Consider the following 22,333-nt stretch of genomic DNA (forward strand, 5'->3'; position numbering starts at 1 on the left):
AAATAACTCTCAGCAAGGATTACAATAAGGCAATGGATTGGTGGCCATTAGGAATGTTGGTCTATGAAATGGCAGATGAACTCAGAAGCACCACAGAGGGAGATAAAGGAAGGGTGCATTGGACACTCTGGGCACAGCAGTATTCATGTACAGGTTCAGGCTGTGACCTGGCAATTCCACTTCACTTCCCAAGATGAGTTTTTGATTTTTTGTATCTTTCTTGCCCCTAATGGAACAGTGGTAACAGAAACATCCACAAGGCCAAAAGACATTCTATTTTCTTACTTTCTGAATCAGAAGAATCAACTAACAGACTGAGAACAGACTGGATATTGGAGTCAGTGAGTGGCTAGTAAGCAGGACTTGAGACAGCATCACTCTGAAGGACACCTGGTATCAAACTAAATGAAGTTCTGTTGGGATCTTGAAGAGTCACAGATGGGTTGGGGACTGTCTTGTGAGTGGCAGACGCTTTCTTACCTTCCAGCCAATAAGTTATCATGTCTCCTTTTCCCTGAAAAAGAAAATGAGTCATGAGGTTCTAATAGTACTCATCACTTGTGTAATCATCTTTTAATTACACCTCAGATTATGTCCCAAAAGGACACTGATATGTCTGTCACACATTTTATATATAGGAAGACAGGCACAAAATCTCACCTTAAAAAATAGTGTGCTAGTGGCAGCAGCATAGTTTAAACAATTCTTTGAAGTTCCCTCCAAAGCTACATCCAGAAATGGGATCATAGAATCACAGAATCATAATACAATAAATATATACCAGTATAATTTATATAGTAAATATACACTAGAAATATACTGTTGTGTTACAGTTGGTAATGTTGAAATGTTGGTATTTATGATGTTCCTTAATGAATTCTTTTATTGCAAGAAGTTTTGTCAGAATTCCGAGCTGGGTGTAGCCCTTCACTCTCTGAGTTAGCAGGCTTATCCTGATTAAATGCCTGAGATACCTCTCTTGGGGGGCAGGAAACAGTCTAATCCATGGAGTTCAACAGAGGACTGCATGGGTTAGAATTCCAGAACTCCAGACTACCTTCACACTCTCCTCTCTGAAAAGCTGAGTGTAAACGTTGCATACACACCTTGACTTGTAAATTCCCACGACATATTAACACATAGTCTCCAATCTGCTCCAACAGCTGGTATGTACTTGGACTGCACTGTATTTTAAGAGCTGGAAAAAGAGACAATTGTCATATTGTTATAATGATTTAACCATTCAGGACAGAAAGATATCTTCTGTGTACCAAAGACTTCTAGACTTATTCATGAACATTCCCTTATTGTTTTCATGTTTTTGCTGTCATTCCATTGTTGTTTGAAGTGCTCACACATACATGCTGCAATACCCTGGCCTCTTTGTGAGGGCATCTCAGGACAAATAAATGGCTGTCAACAAACACTACTTCTCACATCCTGCATCTGATATTATTTTTCTACTCCTCATAGCTTCCTGGCTGAAATTACAGGCAAGGAGCCCTTTTGCCTAGTAAAGAAAACCATGAATGCATAGTTCTACCTCACGGTTTATAAAGAGCCAGTGTCTTCTTTACACAAAGTGTTTACAGCAAAGTATAAACATAAAAGACACTTTTATCCTTGCTCTGCTTCCAAGCCTGTAAATAAAAACAGGAGGAAGGGATAATATTACCATAATTCCACTTTGGTTTTTCTTTTCTGTTTGTTGGTTGCTTTTTACTTAGATGTTTTTTGCTGAAAGACTCAAGATAACTCCATTCAGATTAGTAATACATGTTTCAATATACCCAGATACACAGATCTGAAACATTCTTGCCAGCAGATATTTAATACTTCAATAGTTTGTCCTCGTTTGGAACAAATCACACAGCACTCAGATTCCAACTGAGAGAAATTATAATTTACATTGCTAGTAATGTTTATTAGCTCATCTGTTTTACAGTGATCATCTGGGGGTTAAAACATGGTGACATATTTTGAGATCCTCAGATGTGTGACCAGAGAAAGGGGGGGAAAAGGAAATTCGTAAAAGATAAGAATCTCTGACTCTCTATTTAATTTTTATGTCATTATGAGCCATAGGGAAGACAGATAAGCATACAGACTAAAAGATAAAGTATCAAGAATGATGGAAGCAGATTTTGAAATCATCACTTTTAAAACCATTCCAATGACACCAGATCATACAGGGAGCCTGAAAGGAGCAGGAGAGAAGTTACCTGGAAAAATGACAGGAGGGGAAAAAGTTAGATGTGTTCAACTCAGGATAGAATTTGTTTTGGAAAAAGGTTTGTAATGGTGAGAAGGAATGGATCCTGCTTGATTTCTCAAATACCTAGGCTAAAGCAAAGCCATCCATTAGTGCCACTCCTCTGCCTTCCTGTGTTGTTTTTAGTGGATCATTTTTTATCCTGAAACTTAAAAACACCTTGGATTCTGCCTAATTCAAGTCATTTCAGAAGGCATTGCAGTGTAAGCCATAAAACTATTTGGCTTCACTGCATGAATGAAAGAAACAAAAACAAACTATCAAGAATGAATGTTATTGAATCATTCCCTCATTTTTTAATTTAATTTCATTTCATTTCATTTCATTTCATTTCATTTCATTTCATTTCATTTTTTCCAGTTCTTGTAGTTCAGGCTAACATATTTCAAAAGCTGAGATTCAGATACTCATACTGGCTAAATATAAAGCTTGATAACTAAACATGGAGCTCTGGTATCCCCTGGGAAGAAGTGAAATCGAAGTTAGCTCCACAGTTTATTCTACAGAGATTCTCCTCTCATTGCTTTGCTGAGATATATAACCTTCTGTACTGGCTAAAGACAGACACAGCTCCCATGGTGTCTTGCTATCTCCTGTGTTCTCCATTAGAAGAAAGTTACTAGTAAAAAAATACATAAAGTATTTTTCCTGTAAATTCAGCTGGGTTCCAGGTAAGAAACAAAACAGTGAACATACCCACATACCTTTTTCAGATCTTCTCTAAAGTCTATTTCTTGTGTACTGTTTTTTATTGTTGAGAACTTCAAAGCCATGAAAATGCCCCTTTAAGATGTGAGGTATTGAGGGGATGCTGTTACAAAGGTTTTAGGGAATAGCACTGGCAAATTTCCCCATGGGCTATGAATCCAGAAATCAACACCTTTCTTCAGAAATTGCAGTAATTTAAACAGGACAGGACTCAAAGTTACAAAGCATAACATTTGTTCAATACTCATTAAGGGATGGTCAAAACTGCACCTGTGGTTTGCGCCTCATTACCTTCACTGGTAGATTCCATCCTGGAAGCTGTGTTCACAGTATCTCCAAATAAACAATACCGTGGCATCTTGGTTCCAACAACTCCAGCTACAACTGCCCCTGTTAAAGAAATGGAGAAAAAAGATATTTTGTGTTTTTAAATCATGTATTTAGCCGTATAACTTCCTAGCCATTTCCTACATTATCTTATTTCTCATTCATTGGTAAGTTAGGACTAAGTGTCAGTACTGCCTCATATAAGTCATATATCAGGTTTACAGATGACTTCCAGACACCGTGGAAGAATGTGCAAAAGAGAATGGTGAGGGAAGTGAGGTTGAGATAAAGGTACAATGCATGAGTTAAAGCACCTGCAGAAACTGGATTTCAGCACCATAAAATACTATTTTTAGGGATAAGGAGATAGGAATCCTCCCAGTAGGAGCTACACACACAACACCCTCGAGTCATGTGGAAAACTGGGAGTAGGAAATAACCTGATCCTGCTAAAGGCAGAAAATGTCTGTGTCCATCAAATATTAGTTTTGATTTCTTCTTGTCAGCCCCAGGGGATTTATATAAAATTTGATCTCTTGCTGAGACAATAGAAGCTGCTCAACTTGCAGACACTGGACTACATAGTGCATACCCAACTCCATCAGGAAGGAGTTGCAGTCACATATTAGTTTAGATCAGGCAGATGAGAGTCTGAGAATGAAGGCTAGATTGAAGACCCAAAAGGAACACTGTTTTGAGAGAACAACTGAGAAGGAGAGCATTGGAGCCACACTTATGTACCCAGTGAACCCTGTAATGTATACTGTTGAGATGACCTCTGCGAAGTGCTCCATCCCATGCTGTACATTATTTTCATTGGAGAGGAAACACGTCCAAGGAGACATTTGATAAACCAGAAATGAGTTCTTTTGTAGCTCTCTCAACATACCTGAATGTATTCCCGCTCTTATCTCCAGAAGGGTGTTGGGCTTGTGTGGGATCTTAAAAGTCCTGCAGACATTCACAAGGTCTAAAGCCATGCTTGCAATCTCACCAGCGTGAAGGATCCCATTCTCTTTGGGTACTCCGGACACTACCATATCTTAACATAACAATGCAACTATGTTAACCTGTGACATTATACACACACTTATCAAAGTGCCAACGTAACACAAAAGAAGCCCTATTCCTTTCTACACTGAGGCACAGCTGTGTCTACTAAGCAGATAGAGTCATCCATTGAAAAAATTCTGGATTTCATTCTTAGTTTTCCTACACTTCCTTCCTCCCCCCTCCCTCTCTTGAGGATCTCTGAAAAGAGGACCTGTTGGTGCATTTCTTCAAGAATTCCATGCTCTACAAAGCCGACACCATACCACAGAAAAAAAAAAGTGTTGGCGTTTGTGGGTTCCTTGTTTGTTTGTTTCTGTTTCGTTTTTTACTTTCCCACTATCTAAAGAATTCCTGATTGTCTTATCCCAAGTTTTTGCTAGATTCTTCTGGGTTTTGGATGTAAATAAGCTTTAATAGTGGTTAGTTGCTAGCAGGTTTCCATGAGGGCAAATACAATCTTTTCCTAAAAATCCAAAAGAAGATGCAGCTAAGAAGATAGAACTTAAGGGGAGAAAAGGCTATCAGAGTCTTTGGGGGAAAAATAAAACCAAAAACCAAAAACTACATATTATAGCTTAGGAAATGGCATTTATGTTCCCATGCAGAAGGTACATTTTTCAGTTTTGTTCCCATGAAACAAAAATTGCCAACTGTGATTACTCAGTTTCCAAGATTTCAGTTCAGACTTTGCAAGTCAGAGGAACCAAATAAAGAACTTTTGCTGCACCCCAATGTTCTATCCACAACATTCACCAGCTGTAGAAATGATGAAATACATGCAATGGAGATGTTCCAAAAGTTTGCTGGGGCTGTGCTAGGACTTTTTGCCTATTTGTTTTGTGTGTCTTCCCAGTAGTAAAAAGTTTTTCTAAATCTCCTTCACCTGCCCTTCCTTGTCATCAGTCTCTGTCTTGATGTCCCAACATTTTCCACAGTTCAAGGAACTTACAGGCATCTCCTATTGTCTCCACCTTGTAGACATCATAGTTATCTATGATTTCATCAAAAGTGGTATAAAGCTTGTTCAAGAGATCTACCACTTGGTAAGGTGTGCTGCTGCTGGATAGCTGAGTGAAGCCAACAATGTCACTGTTAAAACACAAAAAAAGAACATACGTACTGTCTTAACCATAGCAGTCAGGTAATTTTAGACATTCAGACTTCACTTTTTTCACTTTGTCTTTGGCTGGTGATCTTACAAAATAGTTCTATCTTAAAATGTTTACTTAAACTAAAAAACACCCTTCCCATTTGAAGGGACTGACTAACCGAAGTCTTTCTGCTTACTAATGGAATAAAATGTTGGCTTTTTTTACAACTAGACATTAATGTGTCAATCTAATTAGTCTCTAATTTTAGTTTATGTAAAAATGAAAAAAAAAAAAAACCCATAGAATCTATCCATTTTATTACAAGAGCAAATTTGATTTACATGATGCTACAAGCACACATAATGACACCAAGTGTCAAAAACTGTAAAGATCTGCTGACTCTAAGGATGGATATGTTTCCTTTACATAGCTAAACCTGGAAACTGTAATTAGGCTTGTCCTGTGAAATGGATATGAGTGTGTGTAACACCTACAGTGATGTGCTGCTGTGTGTTAGAGCTCTGCAGTACTCATTCTTCTTTTAAATAATTCTAATGAAAAAACTGAAACATGGAATCATAGAATATCCAGAGTTGGAAGGGACCCCCAAGGATCCTGGGGCCCAACTTCCAGCTCCACACAGCACCACACAAACCCAAACCCTGTGTGTGAGAGCGGTGCCCAAATGCTCCCTGAGCTCTGGCAGCTCGGGGCCGTGCCTGCAGCCCTGGGGAGCTGTGCCATGCCCACCATACTCTGGGGCACAGCCTTAGAATCTGACAGTTTTGATAGACACTTATTTGCAGTCAAATGTTGCCACCTGATACAAGCAGTGGTAGTTTAAATATAAATTTGATACTCAGCTAGAAGCTTCACCTACAGTAGAAGCCTAGATGCTGCTAGAGAAGGAGTCAGTTCTATTCCTATTGCTCACTTTTATTTACCTGAAAAAGATGGTGGCACTTAAGTAACTTTGAGCTTGTGCACGTTTTCCTTGCCTGAGATCATCTGCTACTTGCTTTGGCAACATACCTGTTATAGAAGGTAAAACATTTTTAATATTTTGACATAGATAAAAGAACACAGTAATAATAATATGTTTGTTTAAAGATGTAAGAGCAGTGTCTGTAAAGGTGAAACAGTCTGAAGGTGAAAGCAGTCTTAAGCATCAAAATCTGTTCTGCAGATAATGTCAGAATTCACAGTAAATCTCACTGGTAGCAAGTTCAGATTTTTCAGATGACTCATATATTTTAGCTTTAAGAAACCAGTACCTATACATTCCAAGAAATGTCAGATTCTAATAGGGTGACCTGGGATATCACTAAGTCATTTTGACAACTTTTTGTTAGTGTTTTCCTCCTGTGTTGGTTTACTATCTCTTTGGTTTTCTTTATCGTCTTTATTTCTACCATCTTGTATTTTTTACAGCCTCTTCCTTTTTCTCTCCTAGGAGTTATGACTATTTCATCATCCCTCTACTTTGAGGTATTCCCAAAGACATGATGCTAGCAAAAGTAACCTCAGTCCAAAAGCAATTCCCCAGTACTCATAACTATATAGAAAAACAGCCAAACAAGGTCAAAACAAACCAGAGCCACTAGAGTATCCAGTGTCCAGAGTATCCAGTCAAAGCTCTGAGATTAGAGCGCTGACTTTTAGGAGGGGCATATAAAAAGTAGCTAAATGTCTTTAAACTTAGCAAGGAACATGTGCATAAATTCGTTGACAACTAAACTTATTACAGGATTTTTCTGTTGGTAATTAGCTAACTTCAAACTATTTTGAGAATATCCAGCTTTTTTGTCCTACTTATAACTTACTGTACAACAGACGATCGGTCTTCTGTTTTTCATGCATTAAGTCTTGGGTTCTCTCAGAAACCAGTATCTCCAGGTGTTTGCTGTATTTCTCCATCTAAGTAACACAGAAAATTGAACGAAATAATCTATTTATTGAAACAGGTTCTAGTTGGGCAGGATCTAAGCATTTGAATTATTATGCTTTGAAAATATTCAGATGAGTAAAGCCCCAGGTTTGAGATAGGTTGTTGATTTTCTTACAGAATGCAAAGACCAGCTTTCTCCTAAGGTAAATTCACAATTCTACATTGAAGATAATTTCTTACACCTAAAAGGACAGAAGCAAGTCCCAGTATTTTCAAGGCCTGTATGAAGAGTAGTGGTTAAATCCAAAGCAGAGACCAAGTTTCCAGTGTTTATTAAAATATGTTACCAAGACTGAAGAGGTATGTAAGTCTCTTTTTTTGTCAAAAATTCATACTGCTGTTTCATAAGCTTTCCAGCTATGCTATGTTTTTTTTTGCGCCCTTGCTCTGTAGGAGGCAATAAGATGTGAAGTCAGGATTCTCTTCTGTCTGCTGATGGGCTTAAGACACACTGCTCAAAATATGTGTGTAAACAGATTTGTATCATGCTGGGTTTCCACAGCCCCAGCACTGTAAAATCACCACCTAGCCATAGGGGAGGGGGAAAAAAAAGCAGTACTTGACTGACAAAAACAAAGTGTTCAGCTGTAGAGCAGCTGAGAAAGTTAAGAACAACTGACAAGAAGAGGATGAGAACAAAAGTCTGAAGGAGAACTGCAGCTTTGTTTTTGTAACTCAGGTTACATTTAATCTGCCAGAAGTGAACAATTGACTCAAAGTATTCCCATTAAACACAAAATATGAGATTAAACAAAAAATAAAATAAAATAAAATAAAATAAAATAAAATAAAATAAAATAAGATAAAATAAAATAAAATAAAATAAAATATAGAATAAAAACCCACAAACCCCATGAAGCATAGAAGTAGCTGCTACTGCAAGCAGATAAATCTAAATTGGATTAAAAATCTAAAATTACCAGAGTCATCATCATGTCAACAGGGTTAACTTTATTAGGATTCATCTTGTTTAACATCTTCTTGATTTGTTCAAATGTAGGCCTCTGGACTGGATTATTTTTTCTGCATTTTCTGATTAGCTGTGGCACAAAACGAGAATGAGAAACACAAACAGCCTTTTGTCATTCTAAGCACATGTAGTGTTTCTAATTAATACTATTATTTTCTTGGTCCTAGCTAATCAGGTGAAGCTGTTATCTGCAGTGGTGAAAAATGGCAGAGCTACACCAAGACCTCCTGACTTACACAGATCAATGCTGTGTGACTCAATGAAAGATGTTAGCTCATGGAAGTTCAGCTGGGGAAATCAAGAAATAAATGCTTACATTCCTTCTACCAACCTCTGCATAAGGTTTTATCTTGTGCTTTAAGGTATTGTTATGCTACTGAATCAAATGACCATTCAAAAAAATTCACAGGCACTTAAAAACTGAAATGTGTCTTAATAATTTTAACTACCCACTGAAATGCAATACTGCTTACGAAAAACCTGTTACATTTAGGTTGCTACAGTCATTAAAGGTGAATTATTTAGCTCTTAAGCTGAAATAAGGATGCCATAAAACCTCATTCTAATTTACCTGAACAGGCAGGGTGTGCAGCTTCTTCCTTATTTGAGGCTACTAAACAAGTCAAACTTTTGCATAAGAATCACTGAACTCATGCTCTGCCTGAGAAATATACTTCAGTACTTGAAAGAATTTTGCTTTTAAGCTAGACACATATTACTAATATTTATTGAAATCAACCTTTACAATAAAGTGAAAATGCACAAAAATCAATGACTGAATTTAATAACATTTTTTATTATACTGACGATTTGAGGGGATAACTGAAATTTCTATTTGGGAGGATGACTGCTCTTCTACTAAGGATATGAAATCAATTTCACTGTTCCTTGTTTGAGATGTGCATCTTGGTATCTCAGTTCCTTACATCCATCAGTGATATTGCCATGAAACTTCTGTCACATTCGTTGGATTCATTTCAATAAATAATTTATTTTTGTATGCAGTATTGTATCTTACCTCTATGTAATCTGTGGGACATGGGCAGGAATCCTCTGCCTTTCCTGAAATTAATTCTGCTAAAGGTAGACACCAAGAACATTCTGCTGAAGGCACACCATCTTTCTAGAGAAAAAGGAATTAACAGTGTTGAAAAAGTGGCATTTTTTTTAGACAGCTTTTAAAAAATACATTACTATGACAATCTCTGTCTTTATGACAGCTTCCCTATCACTTTTTTTACATTAAAAAAAAGTTACAATTCAGTCTAACCTGAGTGGCCTTGTTTATGAGGCTTTTCACTGCTATAAGGCTTTAATTCGTGTGTTTATACTAGGTAAACAAATTTTGAAATGAATATCTGGCAAGATATTTGCTGACTTCTGAGAAACATTAATGCCTACATTGGTCTAGTATCATGAGCTCTAAGAAGTGCAAGAATGTTAGTTTCAAGTTTTAGTTGTTAGAATTACTGTTAAGTAAATTATTTCAAGCAGTATATAATTATTTATTCAGAACATCTGATTTCTAGTTCAAGGTGCAATTTTTGTGTTTGCCATTTAGCACTGGCCATGAAAAGACATTTTTCTTACAGTAAGCAGCTCAGTTGACCTTCTATCATATTCTTAATGGTGCAAGTCTCCACTGACAGGACTGGGAGTATTAGGAAGGAGGAGAAACTACTGTACCAAAAGAAAGATGCTAAGGTATGCAATCACCCTCTCATTAAATGTCAGAGAGCTAACACAAAAGCAGTTTTAAAGCCACAGTTATTTTCTTCATACGGTCTTCTTTAAATCTTCTTTAAAGTTCTGGAGGGTAGACTGATATGTTCATGAAGAAGCTCTAGTTGCACTTTCCATTGGAACTGAATTTGCACCCAAAAAGTAAAGAGCAAAGTGTGTGTACTCTCCCCTCCTTCAAAGAAAAAGCACAATTATTCAGAGTTTGTATTATATCTTCAACCAAAGCAGAATCAAAATTACCATACAAACTTCATAATTCATCTTTACTTACTGGCATGGGGTCACTTCTTGTGGCAATTTCTAGTAAAATGATGGCATAACTGCAGGGTAATAAAAACAAATCTTAATGGAGTAATAGTTAATGGAGTCACTGACTTCAGCTTTCCAGGATTTCTCATTTCTCCTAATGTCATGACTGAAAGCACAGTATCCCATAAGGAAGGCTAGCAACTTTTCTGTTATCTGTTACTTCTGTGTTTTTAGAGATCTGTCACTGATCATTAGCACTGAGCACACATCTACTCACAGATCAGTCTCAGAGATTAAAGATTTGAGTCTGATGGACTGCAAAGCAATTTTCTCTGGAATTCAATGGAATCCATAGGGAATATGTGCAAGCACTACATGATACCTATCAATTAATCATGCAAGACAGGTCAGTGTTGTAATCAATGGACAGAATCAGATTAACCTGAATCGTAACAGGGATGAGTAGTCTTTTTTTCATTAAAGATCACTGTTCTGGAAAACCTCCACGAAGTTAATGATAAGACATAGTGCCCAGAGTAGCTTACACAGTAAGCGTTTTTGCTGCTTGTTTCTGAATGATATCTCCATCATCAGCATCAACATCATCATCATTCTCCTTAGAGGAACCAAGGTTAAATACACTCATCAAGGACGAAGAATGAAACAAAAGTGTTAACAACTTGATGTTCAGTCTCTTTATTGAACCCACTTTCAAAACTGTGATCTCTGGGAAGCCAATAACTCCTGCAACCAACAATATTGATAAAGTTGTTCTTGCCTCTGTAAATATTTAAACTGTGTAATATTTACTTCACAACAAACATCTCTTCTTGATAACATTTTTTCTTATGAGTAAACTGCTATACAGTCTGTTGTATTGCTAATGAGTCCTCTGCTTAGTATGGCAGTCTGGCAGAACAGTGGGACATGGCTACCAACCTTTTGGAATATTAGTGGGATATCAATAGCAAATAGAATAACACATATAAATAATACTGAATAATGTAGAAACTAATCTGTTGAAATTTTAATGCTGATTTTGTGGTGATTTAGTAGTAGAAAGGATTACCATTCCTAGTGGGAGAGCAAAGCTCAGATTTTCAAGGCAAGTAATAAGAAACAGTATTGATTTTATTCAGCTTTAGCAGTGCTGCACAAGAGAAGTCTTAGTAGAGTGGCAAGTCAGATTCACATAACCATCACAAATCAAGAGAAGTTAATCTAGGAGAAACTGTAATGGGAAACTGCCTCTTCAGCTCAATTAAGAGGTGCTTTCATGTTCCTGTTCTCATTTCCATTTTAACTTTCCCATCTGACCAACACATTCCCTGGAGAACTTTAAAAGCAAATGATTCATCTGCAAAAGCACACAAAATTACAAGTCCCACTCCTGTAGTCTCTACTCTTTCTTCATTTGGGCCAGATCTTCAGGAACATTAGTGTATTTTTTTGGTCAGGAATTTTGAAAATTGAGGATTTCAAGATGAGGCCACTGCTTCCTGGCCAGTGAGCTCTCATGGAAGGGCTTATACATGGTCATATGAATGAACACAAATTGTGTTAAAATGCAATTTCTGGAGACTAGCTCTCTTAAAGAGAAAAGCTAGCTAATACTACAGGATACATCTCTTTTTCTTCATCTTTCTTCCATGACTGGGCATTTCAGCTCTTACTCTTTTTTTTTTTTTTTTTTTAGTAGCAAGCAAGGATTATCTGCAATACAACAAAAGGAAACCTAGATTTTGCAGACACAGGAACTGACAGCAAAATAAATTCAGCAAGCATTCAATAAATCTGTCAAAACTGCATTGTGTAGTCATTTACAATATAAGAAAATCATTTGTTAGCATTATTTTAAGGGGAGTCTTTGTCAAGAAATGGCTTCAGGAAGCCAGGCTGTCTGCAAAGACAAGTCATGGCATCTAGCCTCAATATGGGCAACGTGTAAACCAAGCAGGCACTAAGGAAATAACATTTCTGGAAAAGAGAATGCATATTTAATTTGGAGCAATTACAAAGTGCAATGTATAACATAACTCTAAATTACTGCTTACTTAAAGCACAGCAAAGCCAGTTCATACAGACAATATCAGGATTGAAACAGGACAGAATTACAATAGCCAAAGACATCAACATGATGACAAGATGCTTTTAGATAAGCTATTCTGAAGCAAATTATAAAGATCTATTTTTGCCCATAGATAAAAATACTACAGAGACTTCAAATTCTTATTTCCATAATCTGACCTCATAGAATGGATTAAAAATAATGATTGTTTTGGCATATACAGGTATTTTATAAGCATACGAGGGATCAATGTGAATCAATCCAGTAAATCTTGCAGTTTACAAAATCGAGCTCAGACTTGCCTTCAGACTTTCATATACCCCAATTGGAAAAAAAAATGAGATTTAAACATTTTCTGTTTCTGAGACTAAATTTTCAATGCAAGCCCCATAACGCTTATTTAAGGCAGTAAACACTTGTTGGAGCAAGGCCTTTGACATAGTCCCCCACCATATCCTTAACTCCAGTTTGGAGGGATGTGGATTTGATGGGTGGACCATTCAGTGGATAAGAAATTGGTTAAAAGGCTGCAGACAGAGAGTGGTCATCAATGGTTCTATGTCCAGATGGAGGCTGGCTGTACGAGTGGTGTCCCCCAGGGGTCTGTCTTGGGACTGATGCTCTTTAACATCTTTGTCAATGACATCGATGACGGAATCAAGGGCACCCTCAGCAAGTTTGCTGATGACACCAAGCTGAGTGGTGCAGTTGACACGGTGGAAGGAAGGGATGCCATTCAGAGGGACCTCAATAGGCTGGAAAGGTGGGCCTGGGTGACCTAATGAGGTTCAACACAGCAAAGTGCAAGGTTTTGCATTTGGGCCGGAGGAATCCCAGGCATCCGTACAGACTGGAAGGAGAAATCCTTGAGAGCAGCCCTATGGAGAAGGACCTGGGAGTCTTGATAGATGAAAAGCTTAACATGAGCCAGCAGTGTGCTCTTGCAGCTTGGAAAGCAAATGGTATCCTGGGCTCCAGAAGAGTGGTGGCCAGCAGGGACAGGGAGGTGATTGTCCCCCTCTACTCTGCTCTTGGGAGGCCCCATCTGCAGTACTGTGTCCAGGTCTGGAGTCTCCAGTACAAGAAAGACAGGGAGCTGCTGGACAGGGTCCAGAGGAGAGCCACAAAGATGATCAGAGGACTGGAGCACCTCCCCTACAAAGACAGGCTGAGGGAGCTGGGCTTGTTCAGCCTGGACAAAAGAAGGCTGTGGGGTGACCTCATTGCAGCCTTTCAGTACCTAAAGGGAGCCTACAAACAGGAGGGGAATCAACTCTTTGAAAGGGTTGACAACTGCAGGACAAGGGGAAATGGTTTTAAGATGAGGGACGAAAGATTGAGGTTGGATGTCAGGGGGAAATTCTTTACAGAGAAAGTGGTGAGGTTCTGGAACAGGCTGCCCAGAGAGGTTGTGGATGCCCCGTCCCTAGAGATGTTCAAGGCCAGATTGGATGGGGCCCTGGGCAGCATGGTCTCTGTGGAGGTTGGTGGCCCTGTATGCGGCAGGGGGGTAGGAGATTTGTGATCCTTGAGGTCCCTTTCAACTCTGGCCATTCTGTGATTCTGTAATTCTGTGTGATTCTGTGAAACTTGAAGCTTTTGATAAAAATAACAGTATGTACCCTTTCATAAATGTTTTCAACAAGTAATGCTAACAATGCCTTCATCTGCTCAACGATCAGCATTTCAAGCTCCATTTAAATTTGAGTACTTTATGCTTTGCTAGCTACTAAATTCCTCAGAAAGCAGGAGCCTTCTGCTGTTCTGAGAAAAGCAAAAAAAAAAAAAAAAAAAAAAGAGAGAGAGAAAAGCCACAAAAATCTTGCATTACCATCCTGCAATTTTCCCTGTCAACTACTTTTAACTAACTAATTACTGGAAACAAGCACAGAGGAAGTATTGATATTATAAACTAGGATATACCAAGAATACAGTTATTTCCTACTTACTGTAGAAAATTGGTGGGAAAGTCAAGAAATATTGATATGGTATTTTTCAACTCAGTTTGATGATTTTGTTATTAGATTATTATTCTCTAAAAATTCAATAGTAATCCCTTTCACTTGGAAATGAATTGGATCTTCTTTATAGGAAATCACTTTGCAGTAGCTTTTTTTGGCTATCAAGTTTAGTGTTGCCAGCTGTCCATCACTGGTAATGCAAACCCTGATGACCAAATAAGCCCTTGCAATGATCTCCCAAAATAGCTTTCAAAAGGAAAGGGATAGAGCAATTCATTGGTGCTTATTATTATTCACTACCTTCCTAGCTCTAATTGTTACCTGCAAACTGAATATTATCATATTATCATTGTCAACAATGTGTTGACACTAATTATAGAACTGTGGGATGCACAAATATCCTATCCTGCAAAACTGATGCTATTAACTCTAAGGTATTGCCATTATTGAATTTCTGTAAAATGCATTCAAGCATATCCTTGGGATGACCATGATACTCTTGAGTCTAAAAAGTGAAGATAGTATACTTGAGATGTAATGATTAAAGAGACAGGAAATTACCTGTATACATCTGTCATGGAATTGGGTTCAAAATCCAAAAGGGAATGGATTTCAGGAGCTATGTAAATCGGTATGAAGTTCTGCTGGTATCCCTCAGAAGAATCTTCTTTTCTGTACAACTGCAAGCCGTAATCTACCATGGAAGAAAACAGAAAACAAACCGCTCAGTCTGTATTTCTCTGAAACACAGGTATTAGTACACAGTGACAAAACAAGTCTGAAGGAATTAGGTTTCTCTCTTCAAAATAGAAATCTCTGTCCAAAAGTGATGTGTGCCTGGTAGTTCTTATCTTTCTAAAAAATATAGGAAATTTAGGATCTGGAGAGTAAATATTTGGGTGAGACTGCATAACAGTCTTTCGAGAAGGCCAGTTGAACTAAATGGCCCCTTCCAGAGAGAATTATTCTATGATTTCATAAAAGTATATTCAGAGACAGTATGTTCACTTGAGTGCAAGAATTAATATGCAAATGCAGATTTCTTTTCTACTTATTCACCAATCCTCTGACAGATTGTTAGAGCAATGACAAGTTAGATAGCTATCAGACCTGCTATAAATCAGGGGGGGTTTTACATGCACACCACTAGCATGAGAACAAAGGCAGATAAACATCTTTACAGCTATACTTTTGCTTAACACAGAAAAGGCTCTTAGTATCTGACTTAGAACTGAAGAAGAGAAAAAAACAACAGATGTCTGTTTTGTTAGATATAAACAGCACTCTGCTGAGTATATGGTGTGGCAGGAGGTAGATCCCTGGTTTTTTTTTTTTTGTTTTTTTTTTTAAAGACAATCCTAAAACTTCATTCTCCATATTGGATCTCTTTGGAATTTTTCAATTAGGTCCCACATTGAGCATCTTGTCATTATGAAAACCACATAAATTAAATTCTCAGTTATTTCATGGGGACCTCATTTAAAGCAGAGGTGTTGTGCAAATGTGATGTAGTTGATGTAGTCCAGTTCTTTCAATTTTTTTTGTTTTTCCTCAGAAAAGGCTCTAAGCAAAGCATATTCTTGCAAGCAGGATACTAAAGGTGGTAGAGAAGCAGCCATAGCATTTTGTAGGGGTCTTATTCTTAGGAGAAATTTTTGAAAGTGTATCTATTGCAGTTGTTTTTAAGTTGCCTGTAGATTATAGGGTCAAATAACTAGCCTGGGGAAAGATGAAGAAATTTTCCAGTCCATTGGGTGTTGCAGAATAATCTAGGCCCTCTAGTGGTTTTCATGTTTCCACATACTGTCTTTCTGTAGCAGGAGCAGGGTGACTATAGCTCCATAATAATAATTCAGTTTTGAGTACAGGATTGAAAAGCTCAGTTGAGTCTGCTTTTCTCCACGAACTACTTTGTGTTTGCCAGTCAGCATTATTCCATGTATTTACAGTGGTGTCCATTGCTAAGATTTTCTCTCTGCATCGTAACAGAGAATGAGACAGAATTTCTGTTCAGCCTGATGTTGATAGACTGATAGACTTCATCACTTATGGAATCTGATGCATGCAGCAGTAACCTATTTTAAAGGAGAGGTCTGAAATGATTGCATAACACCAGCATTTTCACCAAAAAGGTCAAAATGAAGGTGCTTGGGAGCAGTGTAAAGTGTGAAATCTCCACACATTAGTAGACTACCTTGAGAGTTTTGAATTTTCATTTATCTTCTCTTTACCTGCAATTTTACAAACCCATCGGTCATCTATTACACAATTATTAGACTTCAACCGTCCATGATACATTTTGTGGTGGTGAAGATAGGCCATTCCTTGGGCAATATCAGTAGCAAAAGAAAACCTGAAAGACAAAAATCAAGAAGCTAGCATGTCCAATAAACCAGATCTTCAATCAAGAGTGGGTTTGAAACCTCTTGAAGCTCCAAGGCTAACTAGAGCCTTGGAGAAAGGCTCTAGTAATTGGAATAGCTTCGAAATCTGTCACTCCACCTCATTTTTCCAAAACATATGAAGTGGGTTGATGAAAGCCTTTAACTCTCACTCAGTTGTTTGGGGTCCACAGGCCATTAGCTTCTATTATGACAGTTCAGATTGCTTTAGAACTTCCCAGTATGTTTGCATCATTGGAAGTGCTTTTCAAATGTTTACAAGAGAAACATTTTCCTTCTTTATGCTCTTTTTCTTTGCTGAAAGAAAACAATAGGCAGAAGTAAAAAGAGCATGCCAAGATTAATCTCAAAAAACAATGAGAGTGCCCTTGTGGATTGGGACCATTAGCTCATTTTCTTTGTCAGTAAATATAACAAAGTATTTGTAGATATGTTAATCATTTAATCTATGCAGTTTTACAGTGCTTTTTAATTAAATGCAGATGCCCAAGATATTTCGGAAACACACGAAATCCCACAGAAATAAAGATCTAAAAACAGTAGCAGTATAAACAAGAGTGGGTTGAAAAGTCATTAACTTAATGTAACCAGTGCTCAGTGTATGACTGATCAAAAATCCAGGAACTCAGTTAGGCTGGCTATTTGAATTCATAGAATCACAGAATTACAGGATCAAAGAATGGGCTGGGTTGAAAAGGACCACAATGCTCATCTCGTTTCAACCCCCCTGCTGTGTGCAGGGTCACCAACCAGCAGACCAGGCTGCCCAGAGCCACATCCAGCCTGGCCTTGAATGCCTGCAGGGATGGGGCATCCACAGCCTCCTTGGGCAACCTGTTCCAGTGCTTCACCACCCTCTCCATGAAAATCTTCCTCCTAAAAATTCCCTCTTTCTTCTTCATTCTCTCCATAACATAATGTAAGCCTCATTCCAACTACCAACTGTAATTTCTATTTTGTCCCAAACAGCACACAGCATCTGTCAGCACAGTTTTGTATCTTTTAGCTTTTTTAAAAAAATCATTATTATTTTTACCTGAATCCCCAGTTCAAAGGGATATCTTCATTGAGCAGAACATCACGAAGGCTGCCTTTGGGGCAGTACTCTGTCACTATGGCAACATTTGGTACTTCTATACAACCACCAATGAATTTGCAGAGATTGGGATGGTCAAGTTCCCTGTAAAAATTAGCAGAAAACACAGCACACAAATAATTTTCATGGATCTCCTTCCTACTTTCTGTAACTGGAAAACTAGAAATCTTGTCTCAGAAAGTAAAGAAAAAGGTAAAACAGCTGTAAAAAGATTTTCATCTATTGTCAAAGCAGAGTTTGAAGAAAAAAATATGAGTGTATTATAATGTTTGGACAGGTTGTAACCTTTAAAGAACCAATATACACATAGAATAGCATACAGTTTTCAGGTTTCACGTCTTACCTTACTTGCTTTACTTCCTTACGTATGGATTTGGATAGGGTAAATGCCTTCTTCATTATTTTTTTAATGGCCACTGTTCTACCGTCACTGAAACAGAATTAAATGCTGTTCAGAGAATAGTAGGCCAACTACATAATTTCATAAGGCTAGGAAAATTGGCAGATTTTTTTTTTTACTGCAAGCAGCTTCATATCTCTAGAGATGAAGCAGAATGGCCGTAAGTATGTGTGAAGCTGAACATGAGTATTTGACAAGACCCTGCTTCTATGATAAGACAAGCATTAGTACTTACAGACAAGCATTCTTGTTGTGTGTATGCCACTTGAAATACGAGAATGTTATAGTAAATTTAGGCAGCTGGATGATTGAGTAGCAACAATGGGAATATCAGAGATAGTGAACACAGCAGTACCTATTCATTATTTCTCTTCTACTGTTTTACAGATCCACCACTGATACTTAACATCCTTCTGCTTCCATGGGATGAAGCATTCTCAGTAAAGCAGTAGTAAAGCAGTAGAATTTGAACAGACAAAAAAAAAACAATTTTCCATTAAAGAATCCAGTGGGGATGTATGCAGGAATTAACTGATTTTTAACTGATTCTGTATGGTACCCAACATATAAGCACTATGCCATTCTTCAAATAATCCAGCTGTGATCTACCTGCATTTCAGAAAAAGATCTGCATTGAAACCTTTGGTTCCAAATGTATTTGAGCAGTAGGTATCATTCATTAACAGCTGCAGGTCACATTATGCAGTCACCCACGTAGAAAAGGGGAAATGACAACCAAAACAAAAGACACTGTGTTTCAGATTCTACAGCCAGTAAGTGGTACAGAAGTCAATGATGCTACTAACTTACTAGATTTGGTGTAACAAGAGAATTTCAATCTATTTATAGCGAGGTTACAAGAAATACAAAGCACAGTGAAACTACAGGACAGTGAATAGTGAAGAAAATTAGTAATACGTTGACTTACTATCTCCCAGTCTGGGTGAAATGCTGTTTCTTGGGTGCGTTCGCAGCTGCAGGGCAGGAGCTCAGAACAGTGATACAGCTGGCATTGGATTCACTCAGTGCTGGGAGAACACTTACCACGCTTCCTGTTGCTGTCCAGAGTTTGTGATCTAAATGGGATGTGGGATTAGAAAAGGCACCTGTAAATGCATATTATTACAAAGGTACAGACCCTGGAGGCAGGCAAATTTAAGGAATTCACCAAATCTTTACATGCAGGATTGGTCTTGTCAACATGTAAGACAGATATTGTTTTTAGAGTGTGACTGCTGCATAAAAAGTGCAACAACCCAAGAGGTGATGTATTGCAACAGATCTTTCCCACTAAATCTCAAGATTCAATGCAAGTCTTCCTGATTTCAGGATGATCAGTTCTTGCTGCTAGTGCAATGCAGAGGACAGAACTTAGGGAAGCAGAGCAAGTTCTGTGCCATATTTTAACAAGTCTATTTGGAGCTCCTAGAAGACTGTCGAGTACAGGGTTGTGGGAAGTGACTCTGACATCTAAGGGAAGTCAGAGAAGAGAAATAATGCAGTTAGATAGGGGGGAAAAGTGATCTCAATGTATGTTTTTAATATATGTTGATCAGCTTTAGGTTACAAAATGAATTTCAGAAATTTTTAATTAATTTCTTATTGTTTCACCATCTCCACCAGGTTTGGCCAGTTACTCTGAGCACTGACAAAACTGTCAAGGTTTGCATTCTCTACTCAAATTAATTTCTATGCCAGTCTCCATCCTTTAATGTAACGAGGATATCATATTAAAGCTAGCTGCACAGAAATTAATGTTCATATCCAAAGGTGAAAGTGTCACTATAGCATTAGCACAAGAACATCTTTATACTACTAGAAACACAATGGCATAAAATAGCTAAAACTGATCTATCAATTCCTTGAGGAAACAGAAAATCAGAGAGTTCATATCAGCACAGGCAAATCAATTTCAGTCGATTTCTTCAAACCTGCCTCTTCTGAGAGTCTAGGCATTTCTCTGCTTCTGAGTGCTAAAGCTCTGGACAGGAAAGTGAATCAAATGCAGCACTGTACAGGATTTAATAACATCTGATCTTATTCTTAACGTATTTAGTTACAGCCAATTAAAATCATATTTCATATCCTGAAGGTAAAATGAAGAAGAAGTCAGGTCACAGTGAATTCATTCTTGCAGCAAAACTGCAAAAGACAGTATTCACTGAGAGAAATTAAGACTCATTATATCTTTCATTTTATTTGTGTAAAGCCAGGCTAAGCGAGTGAGGCCAATTATACAGAACCACACATCCACTGCAGCAAATATGATTTATTTTTTCCAGGTCTAGAAGCTGTCTGTTCATTTGGGGATAGATCTGTCTTTTTGAACTGAAAAATTTCTGTCTATTTCTGTAAACAAGATGTACTTACGATTGACATTATTTCATAAAATTATTAATGAAGCTGCTAAACAGTAACAAAATGAAACGTTACTAACCTTGTTTGATACAGGTGAACTCTATAATCCAGCTTTCATCCCAAAGCATCTTTTGTTTCTGATACTGAAACCACTACAAAAATAAATCACATTCATTCCTGAATTCAACTCCACCAACTTTGAAAGAACTTATCCAGAGATACTTTTTTTTTAATATGAAAATGTTTAAATCTGATGTTTAAGTATCCAGTCTGTATCATATCAGCAGCATTAGAAGTAACAGAAAGAAGAAGAAAACAGAATCTAACAAAGTTCTTTAGAACAGTATATTCTATATTCTAGGAGCTAGTGACATGTAATATTTGCACTGCTATGAACTCTTTCCATTATTGTCAGTAATTTTAACACAATGCAGTTGATCTCAGCCTGGGCATCCAAACAGTTGTTTACATCACCTCGTAATACAGAAATGCCCCACCTATGATGCCTCATTGCATGACAAGAACATATTGCTCTGCAGCCCCAAGAAAAGGAGCACTGCATGTTATATATAGTGACAGAATAATAACCAGATTTACAAATGAGATCAAGTTAAGTCCAATACTTTAGTATAAGCAATATTGGATATAGATCTTGTGGCTATTTTATAAATAAGACAAAGATGCTCTCATAAATAGCTGTCTTAGGATATTTACAAAACATAAAAGTGTAAGCATATGCTTTCAGAAGACGAGTAGCAGATTAAACTACACAGCTGCATAGCTGCAGTCAATGCCAAACCCACATTTCACCTTATTTTCTGTAGTGTAGAATTGAATATTAGAAATCATGCATTCCTTGAAACAGTTAACAGAAGTCCAAATGACACTCAAATATACTCTCCACCAAGTGGAAACTGTTTCAACATTTGGAAGGAATTTAAGACTGATGTAGAGCTTGCTGAATCAAAATTATATCATCCCATCTATTTCAAAAGATTTCTGGGAAAAGATACCTGCATTTTATTTTGTAAAGATATGACCAATGACATATTAGCTAGAAGTGACCACCAGTCTTGGTGCAGACACTGAGATCAAACGAACTCTCTCTTCTGCTTGAATGCTTAAGAAAATATTAGATTCTAAGATGATAATTCTTACATAATATTAATTACTGAATTAGATAAAAGGATCTTTCCTAACTCATTTACTCATCACCTAAATAACAAAGAAAAGAAGATGCTATTGCAGAATTTGACAGAAGGAGTAAGTATGTAACAAAAAAATTCCCTAAAACCTACCAAAAAAAAAGAAAAAAACAAAAAAGCAACACTAATAGGTAAGTTTCACTACATTAATAAACTTTTAATTTAGTTAAATCTATTCAAAGTCAAGAAACTCCATTTTCTTTTTGTAAAATTTCAATTGTTTAAAAATATCTGACTTTGTCATCTGTTCAATTATACATTTCTATCAGAGCATATTCTTTTAAAGGAAAGTTACCATAAGCACTTTGCCACAGCCTTTGTATGGATTGTAAATGCTCGGGTAAGAAATAGAAACACAAGGAGATCAAGGCTTAGTTTTCAAAAAGACTTCAGTTCCTAACTTGCAAAGCCACACAAAGAGATGCAGAACAGAGAACAAAATCAAACGGTCATTGAGACCAACCACAGTAACTTACTCTGTG

General features: G+C 37.4%; 1 protein-coding gene across 1 annotated transcript in view; it reads right to left on the minus strand.

Moving 5' to 3' along the window:
- Positions 1-349: 349 nt before the first annotated feature.
- The window catches only part of LOC122165971 (atrial natriuretic peptide receptor 1-like), a 33,697-nt gene continuing 11,713 nt past the window's right edge, over positions 350-22,333 (minus strand). The window contains 16 exon segments of the mRNA XM_042829389.1: positions 350-514; positions 1,107-1,198; positions 3,272-3,370; positions 4,197-4,349; positions 5,310-5,449; positions 6,396-6,483; positions 7,275-7,368; positions 8,320-8,439; positions 9,388-9,473; positions 10,362-10,432; positions 14,952-15,084; positions 16,622-16,743; positions 17,829-17,972; positions 18,232-18,318; positions 19,217-19,364; positions 20,726-20,798. Coding sequence (XP_042685323.1) covers positions 350-514; positions 1,107-1,198; positions 3,272-3,370; positions 4,197-4,349; positions 5,310-5,449; positions 6,396-6,483; positions 7,275-7,368; positions 8,320-8,439; positions 9,388-9,473; positions 10,362-10,432; positions 14,952-15,084; positions 16,622-16,743; positions 17,829-17,972; positions 18,232-18,318; positions 19,217-19,364; positions 20,726-20,798 — 1,815 coding nt within the window.

This window comes from Centrocercus urophasianus, unplaced genomic scaffold (assembly GCF_019232065.1).
Source record: "Centrocercus urophasianus isolate 14NV4802_14NV808 unplaced genomic scaffold, USGS_Curo_1.0 seq_31, whole genome shotgun sequence".
In the NCBI taxonomy this organism is placed as follows: domain Eukaryota; kingdom Metazoa; phylum Chordata; class Aves; order Galliformes; family Phasianidae; genus Centrocercus; species Centrocercus urophasianus.